The 19,791-nt window shown below is 54.6% G+C and overlaps 1 protein-coding gene across 1 annotated transcript in view; it reads left to right on the top strand.

Annotated features, from left to right (window-relative positions):
* LOC140387104 (glycogen synthase kinase-3 beta-like) overlaps positions 1 to 19,791 on the top strand; it is a 79,579-nt gene that overhangs the window by 33,723 nt on the left and 26,065 nt on the right. The window contains exons 5-6 of the mRNA XM_072470113.1: positions 1,909 to 2,019; positions 4,869 to 4,999. Coding sequence (XP_072326214.1) covers positions 1,909 to 2,019; positions 4,869 to 4,999 — 242 coding nt within the window. The remainder of the gene's footprint in view (positions 1 to 1,908; positions 2,020 to 4,868; positions 5,000 to 19,791) is intronic.

Genomic DNA, 19,791 nt, shown 5'->3' with positions numbered 1-19,791 from the left:
GGTGCGGACGGAGGGGGTGTGTGCGGGCGGAGAGGGAAGGTGACTGGGTGCGGGAGGATGGGGACGGTGCGGGCGGAGAGGGAAGGTGACTGGGTGCGGGCAGAGGGGGAGGGTGCGGGTGGAGAGGGAAGGTGACGGTGTAGGGGGAGGGTGCGGGCGGAGGGGGAAGGTGACTGGGTGCGGGCGGAGGAGGAGGGTGTGGGCGGAGGGGGAAGGTGATGGGGGTGTGGGTGGAGTGGGAAGGTAAAGGGGTGTGGGTGGAGTGGGAAGGTAACGGGGTGTGGGCGGAGTGGGAAGGTAACGGGGTGTGGGTGGAGGGGGTGAGTGTGGGCGGAGGGGGTGAGTGTGGGCGGAGGGGGTGAGTGTGGGCGGAGGGGGTGAGTGTGGGCGGAGGGGGTGAGTGTGGGCGGAGGGGGTGAGTGTGGGCGGAGGGGGTGAGTGTGGGCGGAGGGGGTGAGTGTGGGCGGAGGGGGTGAGTGTGGGCGGAGGGGGTGAGTGTGGGCGGAGGGGGTGAGTGTGGGCGGAGGGGGTGAGTGTGGGCGGAGGGGGTGAGTGTGGGCGGAGGGGGTGAGTGTGGGCGGAGGGGGTGAGTGTGGGCGGAGGGGGTGAGTGTGGGCGGAGGGGGTGAGTGTGGGCGGAGGGGGTGAGTGTGGGCGGAGGGGGTGAGTGTGGGCGGAGGGGGTGAGTGTGGGCGGAGGGGGTGAGTGTGGGCGGAGGGGGTGAGTGTGGGCGGAGGGGGTGAGTGTGGGCGGAGGGGGTGAGTGTGGGCGGAGGGGGTGAGTGTGGGCGGAGGGGGTGGGTGTGGGCGGAGGGGGTGGGTGTGGGCGGAGGGGGTGGGTGTGGGGGCGAGCTGAGGGGGTGGGTGCGGGGGCGAGCTGAGGGGGTGGGTGCGGGGGCGAGCTGAGGGGGTGGGTGCGGGGGCGAGCTGAGGGGGTGGGTGCGGGGGCGAGCTGAGGGGGTGGGTGCGGGGGCGAGCTGAGGGGGTGGGTGCGGGGGCGAGCTGAGGGGGTGGGTGCGGGGGCGAGCTGAGGGGGTGGGTGCGGGGGCGAGCTGAGGGGGTGGGTGCGGGGGCGAGCTGAGGGGGTGGGTGCGGGGGCGAGCTGAGGGGGTGGGTGCGGGGGCGAGCTGAGGGGGTGGGTGCGGGGGCGAGCGGAGGGGGTGGGTGCGGGGGCGAGCGGAGGGGGTGGGTGCGGGGGCGAGCGGAGGGGGTGGGTGCGGGGGCGAGCGGAGGGGGTGGGTGCGGGGGCGAGCGGAGGGGGTGGGTGCGGGGGCGAGCGGAGGGGGTGGGTGCGGGGGCGAGCGGAGGGGGTGGGTGCGGGGGCGAGCGGAGGGGGTGGGTGCGGGGGCGAGCGGAGGGGGGGGTGCGGGGGCGAGCGGAGGGGGGGGTGCGGGGGCGAGCGGAGGGGGGGGTGCGGGGGGCGAGCGGAGGGGGGGTGCGGGGGCGAGCGGAGGGGGGGGTGCGGGGGCGAGCGGAGGGGGGGGTGCGGGGGCGAGCGGAGGTGGGGGGGTGCGGGGGCGAGCGGAGAGGGGGGGGGTGCGGGGGCGATGGGAGGGGGGGGGGTGTGCGGGGGCGAGGGGAGGGGGGGGGTGCGGGGGCGAGGGGAGGGGGGGTGGGTGACGGGCGGAGGGGGGCGCGGGGGCGAGCGTGAGCGGATGGGGGGGAAATGCAGGGGGAGGGGGGGAGGGACACCGTCTGTGCCGGGGTCTAGGGTGGGCAGGCTGCCCCCTCCGCTGCTCAGGGTCGGTTTCCCAACCGGACTGCCCCCTGCCTGCCCGGATTGTGGGTTCGGCCGGGCTGCTGCCTGGCCTGGCCTGACCCGGTCGGGGTCTCAACCGGACAGGGCAGCCCCTCTATTAGAGGACTGGGTGTCTGTGGTAAATACTGCAGATGTTTTTTGTGCTCAACAGAAAGATGAGGTTTACTTAAATCTGGTTCTAGACTACGTTCCGGAGACGGTTTATCGAGTCGCACGGCACTTCAGTAAGGCCAAGCAATCCATCCCTATGATCTACGTCAAGGTGAGTGTTGATGTCCTCTTCAGCATTCTCGCTGGTGTCAGTGAACCCTTCCCCCTTTCCTGCTACCCCATCCAACACGAGGCTGGGAACATCTCGCGCGCCCCCAAGAAAGTTGGGTTGTCCAGCCCTCCGCCCCCTCCCAAGGCAAAACTGGTGTGTGCCGGTGCCATCCCATCCCCCACTCTAGCCTTGTGTTTCAATGAGAGTTTCACTCCGTTGAAGCCCTGGTTTGGTGAACATTCACAAACAGTGGAGAGGTGAATGGCCAACGCAGCTATTTGTGTGATGCTGCCCGAGGGCCGGGCCGTCACCATCCCATTTCTTCATTTCCACTGATACCTTGGGATCTTTCACACTCATCAGAGGAGGCAAACCGAGCCTCAGTTTAACGTCAAATCCAAAAGGCTGTCGCACTCCTTCAGTACTGACCCTTTGAAAGATAGAAATATAGAAAATAGGAGCAGGAGGAGGACATTCAGCCCTTTTGAGCCAGTTCCACCATGCAATTAATGATCGCTGATCCTCTATCTCAACCCCATACAACCGCTCTCTTTCGCCAAACCCTTTGACACTTTTAGAGACTAATTTCCTTCTGGAATGTATTGAGTGGCTTGGCCTCCGCAGTTTCCATGGTGGAGAATTCCACAGGTTCATCTGAGTGAAGAAATTTTTCCTCATCCTAAATGGCCTAACTCCGCATCCTGAGACTGTGACCCCTGGTTCTAGACTCCCGCCAGCCAGAGGACACAACATCCCTGCATCCAGTCTGTCCAGCCCTGTCAGAATGTAATACATTTCAATCAGATCCCCTCTCATTCGTCTAAATTCCAGTGATACAGGCCCAGTTGACCCACTCTCTCCTCAAACGACAATCCTGCCATCCTGCAGAGCGCCATCACTTACACTCTATGACAGTGCAGCACCTGCCTTGTACTATCCTCCGACTGTGCGGAGCTCCCACGGTGCAGTCCCCCCCGACTGTGCGGAGCTCCCACGGTGCAGTCCCCCCGACTGTGCGGAGCTCCCACGGTGCAGTCCCCCCCGACTGTGCGGAGCTCCCACGGTGCAGTCCCCCCCGACTGTGCGGAGCTCCCACGGTGCAGTCCCCCCCGACTGTGCGGAGCTCCCACGGTGCAGTCCCCCCCGACTGTGCGGAGCTCCCACGGTGCAGTCCCCCCGACTGTGCGGAGCTCCCACGGTGCAGTCCCCCCCGACTGTGCGGAGCTCCCACGGTGCAGTCCCCCCCGACTGTGCGGAGCTCCCACGGTGCAGTCCCCCCGACTGTGCGGAGCACCCACGGTGCAGTCCCCCCGACTGTGCGGAGCTCCCACGGTGCAGTCCCCCCGACTGTGCGGAGCTCCCACGGTGCAGTCCCCCCGACTGTGCGGAGCTCCCACGGTGCAGTCCCCCCGACTGTGCGGAGCTCCCACGGTGCAGTCCCCCCGACTGTGCGGAGCTCCCACGGTGCAGTCCCCCCGACTGTGCGGAGCTCCCACGGTGCAGTCCCCCCGACTGTGCGGAGCTCCCACGGTGCAGTCCCCCCGACTGTGCGGAGCTCCCACGGTGCAGTCCCCCCGACTGTGCGGAGCTCCCACGGTGCAGTCCCCCCGACTGTGCGGAGCTCCCACGGTGCAGTCCCCCCGACTGTGCGGAGCTCCCACGGTGCAGTCCCCCCCGACTGTGCGGAGCTCCCACGGTGCAGTCCCCCCGACTGTGCGGAGCTCCCACGGTGCAGTCCCCCCCGACTGTGCGGAGCTCCCACGGTGCAGTCCCCCCGACTGTGCGGAGCTCCCACGGTGCAGTCCCCCCGACTGTGCGGAGCTCCCCTCGGGGCAGACCTTCTCACTGGGCGGAGCACCCACTGCGCCGTCCCTCCCGCGCCGCCGTCCCTCCCGCGCCGCCGTCCCTCCCGCGCCGCCGTCCCTCCCGCGCCGCCGTCCCTCCCGCGCCGCCGTCCCTCCCGCGCCGCCGTCCCTCCCGCGCCGCCGTCCCTCCCGCGCCGCCGTCCCTCCCGCGCCGCCGTCCCTCCCGCGCCGCCGTCCCTCCCGCGCCGCCGTCCCTCCCGCGCCGCCGTCCCTCCCGCGCCGCCGTCCCTCCCGCGCCGCCGTCCCTCCCGCGCCGCCGTCCCTCCCGCGCCGCCGACTGTGCGAACCTCCCACGGTGCAGTCCCTCCGTCTGTGCGGAGCCCCCATGGTGCAGTCTCCTCTGCCTGTGCGGCGCTCGACTCGGGGCTGACCCTCCAACCGTGCAGAGCTCCCCTCGGGGGCTGACATTCTGACCCTGCGAAGCTTCCCTCGGGGCAGACCCTCTGACCGTGCGGAGCTCCCTTTGGGGCTGACCCTCTGACCGTGCGGAGCTCCCTTTGGGGCTGACTCTCCGATAGTGCGGAGCTCCCTTCGGGGCTGACCCTCCGACCGTGCGGAGCTCCCTTCGGGGCTGACCCTCCGTCAGTGCGGCGCTCCCTTTGGGACTGGCCGTCTGTCAGTGCGGAGCTTCCCTCGGGGCTGACCCTCTGATCCTATGGCGATGCTGCTGTGCCAGAGTTGCTGGAGTGGCCTCATTGAATGGCTGCACTGCATGGTGACTGTAATTTACAGCGGTACATTGCAATGTTACTTGATGTATTGAAGAGATGTTTGCTTTTTCAGGTGTTTATTCTGAAGTCCTGGAACTACTCTGGGGTTTAGCGCAGGGGTAGACTGAGCAAGATGTGGACTTTCAGTCAGGGTATACAATATGTGCTTTAGCAGCATTATTACACGTGCAGTTGAGATTTTGAGTTTTATGTTGTAGGCAAGCTGCAGAAATGAGTGTGTGTAACATTTAAACTCTCTGCCCTGCCCTCACAGGTGTACATATACCAGTTATTCCGCAGTTTAGCGTACATCCATTCCCAGGGCGTGTGTCATCGAGACATTAAACCTCAGAATTTGTTAGTGGATCCCGAGACTGCAGTCCTCAAGCTCTGTGACTTTGGCAGGTAGGTCAGCCCGGAACGGGCATGTCCATGGCATCAGGGCCAAGCACTTTGAACCCCAACCACTGAACTGTCAGCGATGGTGGAGTTGGCACCGTTGGGGGGGGGGTGGGTGGCTGGTGGCTGTTGGTGTTGAGGAATGGGGTGAACGGCCACTAGCAGGTGCACTGTTAGCTTTGGACGGTTGTGGGGGGAAAATGGGCGGGGTGGGGGGGGTTCCATTCGGTCCTGTGATTGTGCTGGTTCATGTTGCTGGACTATACCTGGTTGGGAGTGGCCAGTTTTGGGGTTGCGAAGTAGTTGGAGAGCGACTGGATGTAAAAAGGACAAGAGAATTGGAGATTGCCTCAGTGAGAGTTAGATCGCTGGGGCTGTTAGCGTACTGTATGTCCATGCTTTGGGTAACTATAAGGTAGACATGGCTATGCTCCAAGAGACACACCTGAAGGTGGCGGACCAGGTTAGGTTAAGAAGGGGATGGGTAGGACAGGTATTTCACTCGGGACTGGACACGAAAAACAGGGGTGGCAATTCTGGTGGGAAAACATGTGTCATTTGAGGCCAAGACTATCGTAGCGGACAATGGAGGGAGATATGTGATGGTGAGTGGTAGGTTGCAAGGGACGTGGGTGGTGGTGGTAAATGTATACGCCCCGAACTGGGATGATGCTGGATTTATGAAGCGCATGTTGGGGCGCATCCCGGACCTGGAGGTAGGAGGACTGATAATGGGAGGGGACTTTAACACAGTGCTGGACCCAGCACTAGACCGCTCCAGATCAAGGACTGGAAAGAGGCCGGCGGCGGCCAGGGTGCTCAGGGGGTTTATGGACCAGATGGGGGGAGTGGACCCATGGAGGTTTGCAAGACCGCAGGCCAGGGAATTTTCTTTCTTCTCCCACGTGCACAAGGCAAACTCCCGGATAGACTTCTTTGTGCTGGGCAGGGCGCTCATCCCGAGGGTGGAGGGGACGGAGTATTCGGCCATAGCCGTTTCGGACCATGCCCCGCACTGGGTGGAAGTGGGGCTGGGAGAGGAGAGGGACCAATGCCCGCTGTGGCGGTTGGATGTGGGACTGCTGGCAGATGAGGCGGGGTGAGGGGGTGTATTATAGAATCATAGAATCATAGAATCATAGAAGTTTACAGCATGGAAACAGGCCCTTCGGCCCAACCAGTCCATGCCGCCCAGTTTTTACCATTAAGCTAGTCCCAGTTGCCCGCACTTGGCCCATAACCCTCTATACCCATCTTACCCATGTAACTATCTAAATGCTTTTTGAAAGACACAATTGTACCCGCCTCTACTACTACCTCTGGCAGCCCATTCCAGACACTCACTACCCTCTGAGTGAAGAAATTGCCCCTCTGGGCCCTTCTGAATCTCTCCCCTCTCACCTTAAACCTATGCCCTCTAGTTTTAGACTCCCCTACCTTTGGGAAAAGGTATTGAAAGGTACTTGGAGGCCAACGACAACGGGGAGGTGCGAGTGGGGGTGGTATGGGAGGCGTTGAAGGCGGTGATCAGGGGAGAGCTAATCTCCATCAGGGTTCATAGGGAGAAGACCGAGGGCAGGGAAAGGGAGAGGTTAGTGGGGGAGATTTTGCGAGTGGACAGGAGATACGCAGAGGCCCCGGAGGAAAGATTACTTGGGGTAAGGTGATGGCTCCAGACGGAGTTTGACCTGTTGACCACGGGAAAGGCGGAGGCACAGTGGAGGAAGGCGCAGGGGGGCGACCTACAAGTACGGGGAAAAGGCCAGTCGGATGCTGGCACACCAGCTCCGTAAGAGGGCGGCAGCGAGGGAAATAGGGGGAGTCAAAGATGGTGGGGGAGCCTTGGCCCAGAGTGCAACGGAAATAAACAAGGTATTCAAGGCCTTCTATGAAGAGCTGTGCAGATCCCAGCCCCCAGGGGGAGAAGAGGGGATGGGAAGATTCCTGGACCAACTGCGGTTCCTGAGGGTGGAGGAGCGAGAGCTGGTTGGTTTGGGGGCACCAATCAAGTTGGAGGAGCTGAGTAAGGGTTTGGGGAGCATGCAGGCGGGGAGGGCCCCGTGGCCGGACGGGTTCCTGGTGGAGTTCGATAGAAAGTATGCGGACCTGTTGGCCCCGCTACTAGTGAGGACCTTTAACGAGGCAAGAGAGGAGGGGACCCTGCCCCCGACAATGTCGGAGGCGACAATTTCCTTGATTCTGAAGCGAGACAAGGACCCACTGCAATGTGGATCATACAGGCCAATTTTGCTCCTTAATGTGGACGCTAAGCTATTGGCAAAAGTGCTGGCCACGAGGATTGAGGACTGTCCCGGGGGTGATACATGAGGACCAGACGGAATTTGTAAAGGGCAGGCAATTAAATACGAATGTGCGGCGGCTCTTAAACGTGATAATGATGCCATCGGAGGAGGGAGAGGCGGAGATAGTGGCAGCCATGGACACGGAAAAGGCCTTTGACCGAGTTGAGTGGGAGTACCTCTGGGAGGTGTTGCGTAGGTTTGGGTTCGGGGAGGGTTTATTAGCTGGGTTAAGCTCCTTTACAGCGCCCCGGTGGCAAGTGTGGTGACGAACCAGCGGAGGTCGGAGTACTTTCGGCTGTACCGAGGAACGAGGCAGGGGTGCCCTCTGTCCCCCCTGTTGTTTGCATTGGCGATCGAACCCTTGGCCATATCACTTAGGGAGTCTCAGAAATGGAGGGGGATAGTCCGCGGGGGAGAGGAGCATCGGGTATCACTATACGCGGACGACCTGCTGCTGTACGTGGCGGACCCAATGGAGGGGATGGTGGAGGTCATGCAGACTTTCAGGAGTTCTCGGGCTATAAGCTCAATGTAGGGAAGAGCGAGATTTTTGTACTACAGGCAGGGGACCAAGAAAGAGGGATAGGGGACCTACCGCTGAGGAGGGCGGAGGGGAGTTTACGGTATCTGGGGATCCAGATAGCCAGGAGCTGGGGGGCCCTACATAAACTGAATCTGACGAGGTTGGTGGACTAAATGGAGGTGGACTTCAAAAGATGGGACATGTTGCCGCTCTCGTTGGCGGGTAGAGTGCAGTCGGTAAAAATGGTGGTCCTTCCGAGGTTTTTGTTTGTGTTCCAGTGCCTCCCCATCGTGATCATCAAAGGTTTTTTCAAGAGAGTAGGTAGGAGTATTATGGGGTTTGTGTGGGCGAACAAAACCCCGAGGGTAAGGAGAGGGTTCCTGGAGCGCAATAGGGATCGAGGAGGGCTGGCGCAGCTACTACTGGGCAGCAAACGTGGCGATGATCCGTAAGTGGGTTATGGAGGGGGAGGGGGCGGCATGGAAGAGGATGGAGATGGCGTCCTGCAAAGGAACGAGCTTGGGGGCGCTGGTGACGGCACCGTTGCCGCTCTCGCCATCAAAGTACACGAGCCCGGTGGTGGCGGCAACGTTAAGGATCTGGGGCCAGTGGAGACGGCATAGGGGTGCTGTGGGAGCCTCGGTGTGGTCCCCGATCAGAGGTAACCACCGGTTTGTCCCGGGGAAGATGGACGGGGGGTTCCAGGGCTGGCACCGGGCGGGGATTAGAAGAATGGAGGACCTGTTCATCGACGGGACATTTGCGAGCCTAGGGGCACTGGAGGAGAAGTTCGAGTTACCCCCGGGAAATACCTTTAGATATATGCAGGTGAGGGCTTTTGTGAGGCGACAGGTCAGGGAATTCCCGCTGCTCCCGACACAGGAAGTTCAAGATAGGGTGATCTCGGGTGTATGGGTCGGGGAGGGCAAGGTTTCGGCAATACACCAAGAGATGAAAGAAGAGGGGGAAGCGCTAGCAGAAGAGTTGAAGGGTAAATGGGAGGAGGAGCTGGGGGAGGAGATCGAGGAAGGTTTGTGGGCGGATGCCCTGGGTAGGGTCAATTCCTCCTCCTCTTGTGCCAGGCTCAGCCTGATACAATTTAAGGTGGTTCACAGAGCGCACTTGACGGGGGTGAGGTTGAGTAGATTCTTTGGGGTAGACAGATGTGGAAGGTGTTCAGGGAGCCCGGCGAACCATGTCCATATGTTTTGGTCATGCCCGGCACTGGAGGGGTTCTGGAGAGGAGTGGCAGGAGCAATATCTCAGGTGGTGAAAGTCCGGGTCAAGCCAAGCTGGGGGCTAGCAATATTTGGAGTAGTGGACGAGTCAGGAGTGCAGGAGGCGAAAGAGACCGGCATTCTGGCCTTTGCGTCCCTGGTAGCCCGGCGAAAGGATCTTGCTAATGTGGAAGGAGGCGAAGCCCCCTAGCGTGGAGGCCTGGACAAACAACATGGCTGGGTTCATAAAGTTGGAAAGGATTAAGTTTGCCTTAAGGGGGTCTGCGCAGGGGTTCTACAGGCGGTGGCAACCGTTCCTAGACTACCTCGCGGAGCGTTAGAGGAAGGTCGGTCAGCAGCAGCAGCAACCCTGGGGGGTGGGAGGGGGGGGGGGAAACGAGAGATTGCTTGAGGGGACGGTCGAGCGGGGGATAACATGGAGGGTGGGGGAAACTGGCACGAACGGGTGAGAGCCAGTGTATAAAGCTCTGTAAATATATCATCTTACCATGTATATATCTTGCTCAGGGCGATTTTGTGTTATTTTGTTACGGGGGAGGGGTTTATTGTTTGTAAGGGGAAAAAATTATTTTGTTAAAAAACTTTAATAAATATATATTTTTTTTTTAAAAAGAGAAGGGACATTGAGTTTGGTGCTAGCTTTGCAACATTTTCTCATTTATGTGACCAGTAATGCGCCTGACACCGTTATATATACTGATCATAATCCACTGATGTTTTTGGAGTGATTCCATATAATAACAATGCAAGGCTGTTTCGCTGGAGTTTATTGTTACAGCCATTTCATTTATAAATAGTACATGTGGCAGGATGAGAAAACGTGATGGCCGATGCTTTGTCGCGAATGTGATGAATGGAAGCAATTTCCGTTGGAGGAAGAAGAAAAAAAAAGAAATGGACTATATTATTATACCTGTTTGCGTGTGTTTTTTGAAACAAAAAAGTATATTTACTGTATGCATTTCTTAAAGACAGTGAAAAGATGAAAAATGAAACCATCCTGAAGTTGATGGTTTATTTTTTTTCTTGAGGGGAGGTGTCATGTGAGAGTACCTTTAAGAAATGGGTGTTTATAAATGTATTTGTATATAAATAAGCTGGGCTGTCTGTCAGCTTTTTACTTTTGTTTTAGGCTGTTTGCTGCAGTGTGTGTTTTAGTATCGTTTTCAGAGCTGGATAGCTGCAGTCACAGCCAGAAGGTGAATTAGCGTCTCTCTCTGTAATCTGAAGAATGTAAATCGATCCTGTGGTGGTTTAAAACTAATAACTGCTTTCAGTAGTGACTTTAACCTTATGTGCTCTTGTTAAAAGTTTTTTTTTAAAAGTCTTCTGGATGTTAAAAGGACAGCTTAAGGATTACTTAGTGTTATCTTCTTTGGGGGTTGTATTTGAATTAATAGTTGCTAAGATGTTCACTATGTTTTAAAAATGTTAACTTGAGTTCATAGAATAAACATTGTTTTGCTTTAAAAAATACTTTTCGATTTCTGCTGTACCATACCTGTAGAGTGGGCCGTGTGCTCCCCATACCACAATCTGGTAAAAGTTGTGGGTCAGGTGAACTCCATGATACACTTTGGGGTTCTCTAAACCCTGGCCCATAACACTCCCATCAGATTTCCTTTACCGCTCCCACTTGAGTATTTCTCATGTCCCCAGTTTCTATCCCTCACAGACTGAAACTGATGTCGGAAACCAAGCTTTGATTTATGGACTAATTCATAATCACCTGCCATTTCTGAGGGGAAAGGTTTAGAGGAGATGTACGAGGCAAGTTTTTTACACAGTGCGTCGTGGGTGCCTTCAACTCGCTGCCGGAGGAGGTGGTGGAAGCAGGGACGATAGTGACGTTTAAGGGGCATCTTGACAAATACATGAATAGGATGGGAATAGAGAGATCAGGACCCCGAAAGAGCAGAAGATTTTAATTTAGACAGGCAGCATGGTCGGCGCAGGCTTGGAGGGCCGGAGGGCCTGTTCCTGTGCTGTACTTTTCTTTGTTCTTTGATAAGACAGTGGGGTTTGTTAAAGTGGTAAAGGAAAGCCCAATTGAAGTGAAGGAGGTGCAAAAGATTGTACAGCCTGATCAAGATGTGATTGATAAGAAGGTGCCAGATCTCTGAAAAAAAAAATTCTTGTGTCGGTAAAGTTTACTCGTACCAGAAAGAGCAGGTAAAGAATTCACAATTTTAAGAGACACGGGAGTTAGTCAATCTAACTTGTACTCACCAGGTATGGTCTCTGCAGCCTGTATGTCAAGGTGTGTAGTATATGCAGTCTGAACATTACGGGGTACAATATACATAGATACATAGAAGATCGGAGCAGGAGGAGGCCTTTTGGCCCTTCGAGCCTGCTCCGTCATTCATCTCGTTCATGGCTGATCATCCAACTCAATAGCCTAATCCTGCTTTCTCCCCATAGCCTTTGATCCCATTCGCTCCAAGTGCTATATCTAGCCGCCTCTTGAATATATTCAATGTGTTAGCATCAACTACTTCCTGTGGTAATGAATTCCACAGGCTCGCCACTCTTTGTGTGAAGAAATGCCTCCTTATCTCTGTCCGAAATTATTTACCCTGAATCCTCAGACTGTGACCCCTGGTTCTGGACACACCCATCATTGGTAACATCGTCCCTTCATCTACCCTGTCTAGTCCTGTTAGAATTTTATAAGTCTCTCTGAGAACGGTAGCATGGTGGTGGGCAGCATGGTGGTTAGCACAACTGCTTCACAGCTCCAGGGTCCCAGGTTCGATTCCCAGCTTGGGTCACTGCCTGTGTCTGCGTGGGTTTCCTCCGGGTGCTCCAGTTTCCTCCCACAGTCTAAAGACTGCAGGTTAGGTGGATTGGCCATGCTAAATTGCCCTTAGTGTCCAAAATTGCCCTTAGTGTTGGGAGTGTTGGGTGGGGTTACTAGGTTATGGGGATAGGGTGGAAGTGTGGGCTTGGGTAGGGTGCTCGTTCCAAGAGCCGATGCAGACTTGGGCAGAATGGCCACCTTCTGCGCTGTAAATTCTATGAGAACCTCCCCTCATTCTTCTGAACTCCAGCAAGAACAATCCTAACCTAGTCAAAATCTCCTCGTCCCACCATCCCTGGAATCAGTCTGGTAAATCTTTGCTACACTCCCTCGAGAGCAAGAACATCCTTCCTCAGAAAAGGAGACCAAACTGCACACACTATTCTAGGTGTGGCCTCACCAAGGCCCGGTACAATTGCAGCAGCACATCCCTGCTTCTATACTCGAAAACTCTCGCAATGAACCATTAGCCTTCTTTACCGCCTGCTGCACCTGCATGCTTACCTTCCACGACTGATGCACAAGGACACCCAGGACCCGCTGCACACTCCCCTCTCCCAATTTACAACCATTCAGGTAGTAATCTGCCTTCCTGTTTTTGCTTCCAAAGTGAATAACCTCACACTTATCCAAATTATACTGCATCTGCCATTGATTTGCCCACTCGCCCAACCTGTCCAGATCATGCTGTAGGATCCCTGCATCCTCGTCACAATTATCGTCACTTGGTATCATCTGCAAACTTTGAGATGTTACATTTCATTCCCTCATCCAAATCATTAATATATATTGTGAGTAGCACCGATCCCTGTGGTACCCCACTGGTTACTGACTGCCAATTTGAAAAGGACCCATTAGTTCCTACTCTTTATTTCCTCGCTGCCAACCAGTTTTCTATCCACCTCAATACATATCCCCAATCCCATGCGCTTTAATTTTGCACAATAATGTCTAATGCGGGACTTTATCAAACGCCTTCTGAAAGTCCAAATATACCACATCGACTGGCTCCCCCTTGTCAACTGTACTGGTTACATCTTCAAAGAATTCCAACAGATTTGTCAAGCATGATTTCCGCTTAATAAATGCATGCTGACTCTGACTGATCCTGCCACTGCTTTCTAAATGTTCCGCTGTAATGTCCTTGATAATGGTTTCAAGAATTTTCCCCACTACCGATGTTGGGCTTATTGGTCTATAATTCCCTGCTTTCTCTCTACCTCCCTTTTTGAATATTGGAGTGACATTAGCTACCCTCCAATCTGCAGGGATATACGCAGCCTGTATGTCACAGGAAACTATATATGCACCGTGCATGTCATGGGATGTTATATATACAGCCTGTATGTAATATGGCATGATATATGCATCCTTTACGTTATTGTGTGCTATACTCAGACTATGTTACTGGGTGTGATATAAGCAGCCCGTAGAATCTGGGTGTGGTACATTGAGCTTCTACGTCACTAGGTGTAGTATGTGCAGCCTGAATGTCACAGGGTAAGACATAATCATCTTGTATATCATGGGGTGCGATATATGTAGCCTCTTTGTCTCGGGATGCGATACATGCAACCTGTGTGTTACTGGGTGTGGTGGATATGGCCTGTATGCCGCAGGGTATGGTATATGCAACTTATATGTTACATGATATGATATATGCAGCCTGCATGTTGGCTGTGATATATGCAGCCTTTTGCCACGGTAGCATAGTGGTTAGCACAATGGCTTCACAGCGCCAGGGTCCCAGGTTCGATTCCCAGCTTGGGTCTCTGTCCGTCTGGAGTCTGCACGTTTTCCCCGTGTCTGTGTCGGTTTCCTCCGGGTGCTCCGGTTTCCTCCCACAAGTCCTGAAAGAGGCACGGTCAGGTAATTTGGACGTTCTGAATTTTCCCTCTCTGAACCCGAACAGGCGCCGGAATATGGTGACTTGTGACAATAAAGATTATTATTATTATATGTCAGGGGATGCTATATATGGAGCCTGCAAGTCACGGGTGAAATATTTACAGCTTGTATGTCATGGGATGTGATTTATGCAGCTTGTACATCACGGGGTGTGATATGTGCAGCCTCTCTATTGGGTGTGGAATATGCAGCCTGTATGTCACAGGGAGTGTGTTGAAGGAGGACACATTGGAGAGATCTTGTAGTGAGGTATGATGGGTGGAATTCAGGAATAAGAAGAGCGAAATCATAATGTTGGGAGTGCACTATAGACCTTCCCGCAGTCAGCAGGAGACAGAGCAGCAGCTGTGTATCAGATACTGAAAAGGTGTGAAAGAAGCATGAGAGTTGTGATGGGTGATTTTAACTTTCCTCATATTGACTGAGAGTCCCTTACAGCCAGGGGCTCGGATGGAGAGCAATTTGACAGATGTGTCCAAGAGGGCTTTTTGATACAGTATGTTGACAGTCCAACCAGGGAAGGGACCATACCATACTTGGTGTTGGGGAATAAACCAGGCCAGGTGATTGATGTTTCAGTGGGGGTGCATTTTGGGCTAAGTGACCATAATTCTATAAGATTTTGGTCGTCACGGATATGGCCCGCGCGTGATGGTGCTTAATTGGGCGAGGGTCAATTACATCAAAATTAGACAGGATCTGTGGAATGTGGATTGGGAGCGGCTATTTGAGGGCAAATCCACATCTGACAAGTTCCCACTTTAAAAGCCCCGCGGCTTTTAAAAGCCAATTGATTGAAGTGCAGGACAGGCATGTCCCTGCATAAATGAAGGACAGAAACGGCAGGATTCGGCAACCACGGAAGACGAGGGAAATTGTAAGCCTAGTCAAAAGGAAGCATACGGCCGGTCTAGGCATCTTAAAAACTGACGAAGCCCTTGAGGAGCACAGTGAAAGTCGGAAGGAACTGAAACATGGAATTAGGAGGGCTAAAAGGGGCCACGAAATGTCTTTAGCAAAGAGAATCCGAAGGCTTTTTATGCATATTAGGAACAAGAGGATAGCAAGAGAAAGATAAGGCCCACTCAAGGACAATGGAGGGAAGTTACGTGTGGAGCCACAGGACGTGGGTGAAATCCTTAATGAGTACTTTGTATCGGTATTCACCAGGGAGTAGAACATGACGAATGTTTAGGTCAGGGATAGGAGTGTGAACGCTATAGAGAACGTCAATATATCAAAGGAGGAAGTGTTGAGTATCCTAAATTTCATTAAGGTAGACAGGGCCCTGGGGCCGGATGAGATCTATCACAAGAACCCCATACGACTTCACTTTTTCCATCAACCTGCCATGGGAAACTTTATCAAGCTTCATCAACGGGATGAGGTCCTACTTTTTAACGTATCTCCTAACTCCCTAAATTCTGATTGTAGGAGCTCACCCCGTTTTTTACCTATATCGCTGGTGCCTATATGCACCACGACAATTGACTGTTGACGCTCCCCCTTCAGTATGCCCTGCAGCCGATCTGAGGCATCCATGACCCGTGCACCCGAGAGGCAACATACCATTCGGGATCTGATGAGTGCAGCCCGTATGTCACAGCGTGTAATGCGTGCAGCCTGTATGTCACCGCGTGTAATGCGTGCAGCCTGTATGTCACGGGGTGTGAAACGTGCAGCCTGTATGCCACGGAGTGATGCATGAAGCGTGTATGTCACGGGGTGTGATGCGTGTAGCCTGTATGTCACGGGGTGTGATACGAGGAGCCTGTATGTCATGGGCTGCGGTAGGTGCAGCCTGTATGTCGTCGGGGTGGGGGGTGGGGTGGAGATGATGCGTGCAACCTGCGTGTCACAGGGTGTGATGTGTGCATACTGTATGTCACGGGGTGTGATACGTGAAGCCTGTATGTCACGGGGTGTGATACGAGGAGCCTGTATGTCATGGGCTGCGGTAGGTGCAGCCTGTATGTCGTCGGGGTGGGGGGTGGGGTGGAGATGATGCGTGCAACCTGCGTGTCACAGGGTGTGATGTGTGCATACTGTATGTCACGGGGTGTGATACGTGAAGCCTGTATGTCACGGGGTGTGATACGAGGAGCCTGTATGTCATGGGCTGCGGTAGGTGCAGCCTGTATGTCGTCGGGGTGGGGGGTGGGGTGTGGGGTGGAGATGATGCGTGCAACCTGCGTGTCACAGGGTGTGATGTGTGCATACTGTATGTCACGGGGTGTGATACGTGAAGCCTGTATGTCACGGGGTGTGATGCGTGCAGCCTCTATGTCACGGCGGGGTGATATGGGCATCTTGTATGTCACGGGGTGTGGTATGTGCAGCATGTGTATCATGGATGGGGGGGGAGGTGATTCGTGCAGCATATATGTCCTGGGGGTGTGTGATACATGAAGCCTGTATGTCATGGGAGGGGGTAGGTGGCCGGGGGGGGGGGGGGGGGGGGGGGGGGAGGCAGGTGTTTTGTGCCGCCTTTATATCACGGGGGGGGGGTGAGATGCCTGTATGTCACTGTGATACGTGTAGCCTGCATGTCACAGGGTGGGGTGTGGTGCGTGCAACCTGTATGTCACTGGGATGCGATACGTGCAGCCTGTATGTCACGGGGTGTGATATGTGCAGCTTCTATGTCACGGGGTGTGTGATCTGTGCAGCCTGTATGTCACAGGGTGGGGTGGGGGGTGATGCGTGTAGCCTGTATGTCCTGGGGTGTGATGCGTGTAGCCTTTATGTCACAAGGTGTGATGCGTGTAGCCAGTATGTCATGGGGTGTGATGCATGTAGCCTGTAGGTCACAGGGTGTGATAAGTGCAGCCTGTAGGTCACGGGGTGTGATGCGTGCAGCCTGTAGGTCACGGGGTGTGATACGTGCAGCCTGTAGGTCACTGGGTGTGATGCGTGCAGCCTGTATGTCGCGGGGTGTGATACGTGCAGCCTGTAGGTCACTGAGTGTGATGCGTGCAGCCTGTAGGTCACTGGGTGTGATGCGGACAGCCTGGAGGTCACGGGGTGTGATGCGTGTAGCCTGTAGGTCAATGGGTGTGATGCGTGCAGCCTGTTTGCACTGAGTGCTGAATTTGGTGCATTTTGAGTGCGATAGTGAGAGTTTGGTGACCGAGAGAGTTAGGTGAGGAGGGAGTAAGGTTCTCCTTTCATTTAATTTCCGCAAAGAGCGAGAAGGGAGCCAGGAGTTTACAGAAAGTGTAGCTGACTGGGAGCAGGGTCGGAGGGCGGAGATCTAGTTAGTCCACACGGCAGCTATATTCTGTAAGGTAAGAGGGGATGGAGGCTAGGCCAGTTGCATGCTCCTCCTGTAGGATGTGGGTGGTGAGGGATACCACCGGTGTCCCCACTGACTATACCTGCGGGAAGTGCACCCAACTTCAGCTCCTCAAAGACCGTGTTAGGGAACTGGAGCTGAAGCTGGATGAACTTCGGATCATCCGGGAGGCAGAGGGGGTGATTGAGAAGAGTTACAAGGAGGTAACCACACCCAAGGTACAGGACAAGAATAGCTGGGTTACAGTCGGGGAAAAAAACAAACAGGCAGACAGTGCAGGGATCCCTCGTGGCCGTTCCCCTTCAAAACAAGTATACCGTTTTGGATGCTGTTGGGGGGGATGACCTACCGGGGGAAGGCCCTAGCGGCCAGGTCTCTGGCACTGAGTCTGGCTCTGGGGCTCAGAAGGGAAGGGGGGAAAATAGAAAAGCAATAGTTGTAGGAGATTCAATGGTTAGGGGAATAGATAGGAGATTCTGTGGTCGCGAGCGAGACTCCCGGAAGGTATGTTGCCTCCCGGGTGCCAGGGCCAGGGTTGTCTCGGATCGTGTCTTCAGGATCCTTAAGGGGGAGGGGGAGCAGCCAGAAGTCGTGGTGCACATTGGTACCAACGACATAGGTAGGAAAAGGGGTGTGGAGGTAATAAACAAGTTTAGGGAGTTAGGCTGGAAGTTAAAAGCCAGGACAGACAGAGTTGTCATCTCTGGTTTGTTGCCGGTGCCACGTGATAGTGAGGCTTGGAATAGGGAGAGAGTGCAGTTGAACACGTGGCTGCAGGAATGGTGTAGGAGGGAGGGCTTCAGGTATTTGGATAATTGGAGCGCATTCTGGGGAAGGTGGGACCTGTACAAGCAGGACGGGTTGCATCTGAACCAGAGGGGCACCAATATCCTGGGAGGGAGGTTTTCTAGTACTCTTCGGGAGGGTTTAAGCTAATTTGGCAGGGGAATGGGAACCGGATTTGTAGTCCAGCAACTAAGGTAGCCGATATTCAGGACGCCAAAGCGTGTAATGAGGCACTGGGGAAGGGAACACTGACAAAGGAGAGTACTTGCAGGCACGGAGATGGGTTGAAGTGTGTATACTTCAACGCAAGAAGCATCAGGAATAAGGTGGGTGAACTTAAGGCATGGATCGGTACTTGGGACTACGTTGTGGTGGCCATCACGGAAACTTGGATAGAAGAGGGGCAGAAATGGTTGTTGGAGGTCCCTGGTTATAGATGTTTCAATAAGATTAGGGAGGGTGGTAAAAGAGGTGGGGGGTGGCATTATTAATTAGAGATAGTATAACAGCTGCAGAAAGGCAGATCGAGGAGTATCACCCTATTGAGGTAGTGTGGGTTGAAGTCAGAAATAGGAAAGGAGCAGTCACCTTGCTAGGAGTTTTCTATAGGCCCCCCAATAGTAGCAGAGATGTGGAGGAACAGATTGGGAAACAGATTTTGGAAAGGTGCAAAAGTCATAGGGTAGTAGTCCTGGGCGACTTTAACTTCCCAAATATTGAGTGGAAACTCTTTAGATCAAATAGTTTGGATGGGGTGGTGTTTGTGCAGTGTGTCCAGGAAGCTTTTCTAACACAGTATGTAGATTGTCCGACCAGAGGAGGGGCAATATTGGATATAGTACTGGGCAATGAACCAGGGCAAGTGATAGATTTGTTAGTGGGGGAGCATTTTGGAGATAGTGACCACAATTCTATGACTTTCACTTTAGTAATGGAGAGGGATAGGTGCGTGTAACAGGGCAAGGTTTACAAATGGGGGAAGGGTAAATACGATGTTGTCAGACAAGAATTGAAGTGCATAAGTTGGGAACATAGGCTGGCAGGGAAGGACACAAATGAAATGTGGAACTTGTTCAAGGAACAGGTGCTACGTGTCCTTGATATGTATGTCACTGTCAGGCAGGGAAGAGATGGTCGAGTGAGGGAACCATGGTTGACAAGAGAGGTTGAATGTCTTGTTAAGAGGAAAAAGGTGACTTATGTAAGGCTGAGGAAACAAGGTTCAGACAGGGCATTGGAGGGATACAAGATAGCCAGGAGGGAACTGAAGAAAGGGATTAGGAGAGCTAAGAGAGGGCATGAACAATCTTTGGCGGGTAGGATCAAGGAAAACCCCAAGGCCTTTTACACATATGTGAGAAATATGAGAATGACTAGAGCGAGGGTAGGTCCGATCAAGGACAGTAGCGGGAGATTGTCACACGTGTCACACGGGAGGGTTTAAACTAGTATGGCAGGGGGGTGGGCACGGGAGCAATAGGTCAGAAGGTGAGAGCATTGAGGTAGAACTAGGGAATAGGGACAGTGTGGCTCTGAGGCAGAGCAGACAGGGAGAAGTTGCTGAACACAGCGGGTCTGGTGGCCTGAAGTGCATATGTTTTAATGCAAGGAGTATTACGGGTAAGGCAGATGAACTTAGAGCTTGGATTAGTACTTGGAACCATGATGTTGTTGCCATTACAGAGACCTGGTTGAGGGAAGGGCAGGATTGGCAGCTAAACGTTCCAGGATTTAGATGTTTCAGGCGGGATAGAGGGGGATGTAAAAGGGGAGGCGGAGTTGCGCTACTTGTTCGGGAGAATATCACAGCTGTACTGCGAGAGGACACCTCAGAGGGCAGTGAGGCTATATGGGTAGAGATCAGGAATAAGAAGGGTGCAGTCACAATGTTGGGGGTATACTACAGGCCTCCCAACAGCCAGCGGGAGATAGAGGAGCAGAT

The sequence above is a fragment of the Scyliorhinus torazame genome, chromosome 12 (assembly GCF_047496885.1).
Source record: "Scyliorhinus torazame isolate Kashiwa2021f chromosome 12, sScyTor2.1, whole genome shotgun sequence".
NCBI classification, from domain to species: Eukaryota; Metazoa; Chordata; class Chondrichthyes; order Carcharhiniformes; family Scyliorhinidae; genus Scyliorhinus; species Scyliorhinus torazame.
Note: the sequence above shows the minus strand (reverse complement) of the source record. Positions and strands in the feature narration are given on the sequence as shown.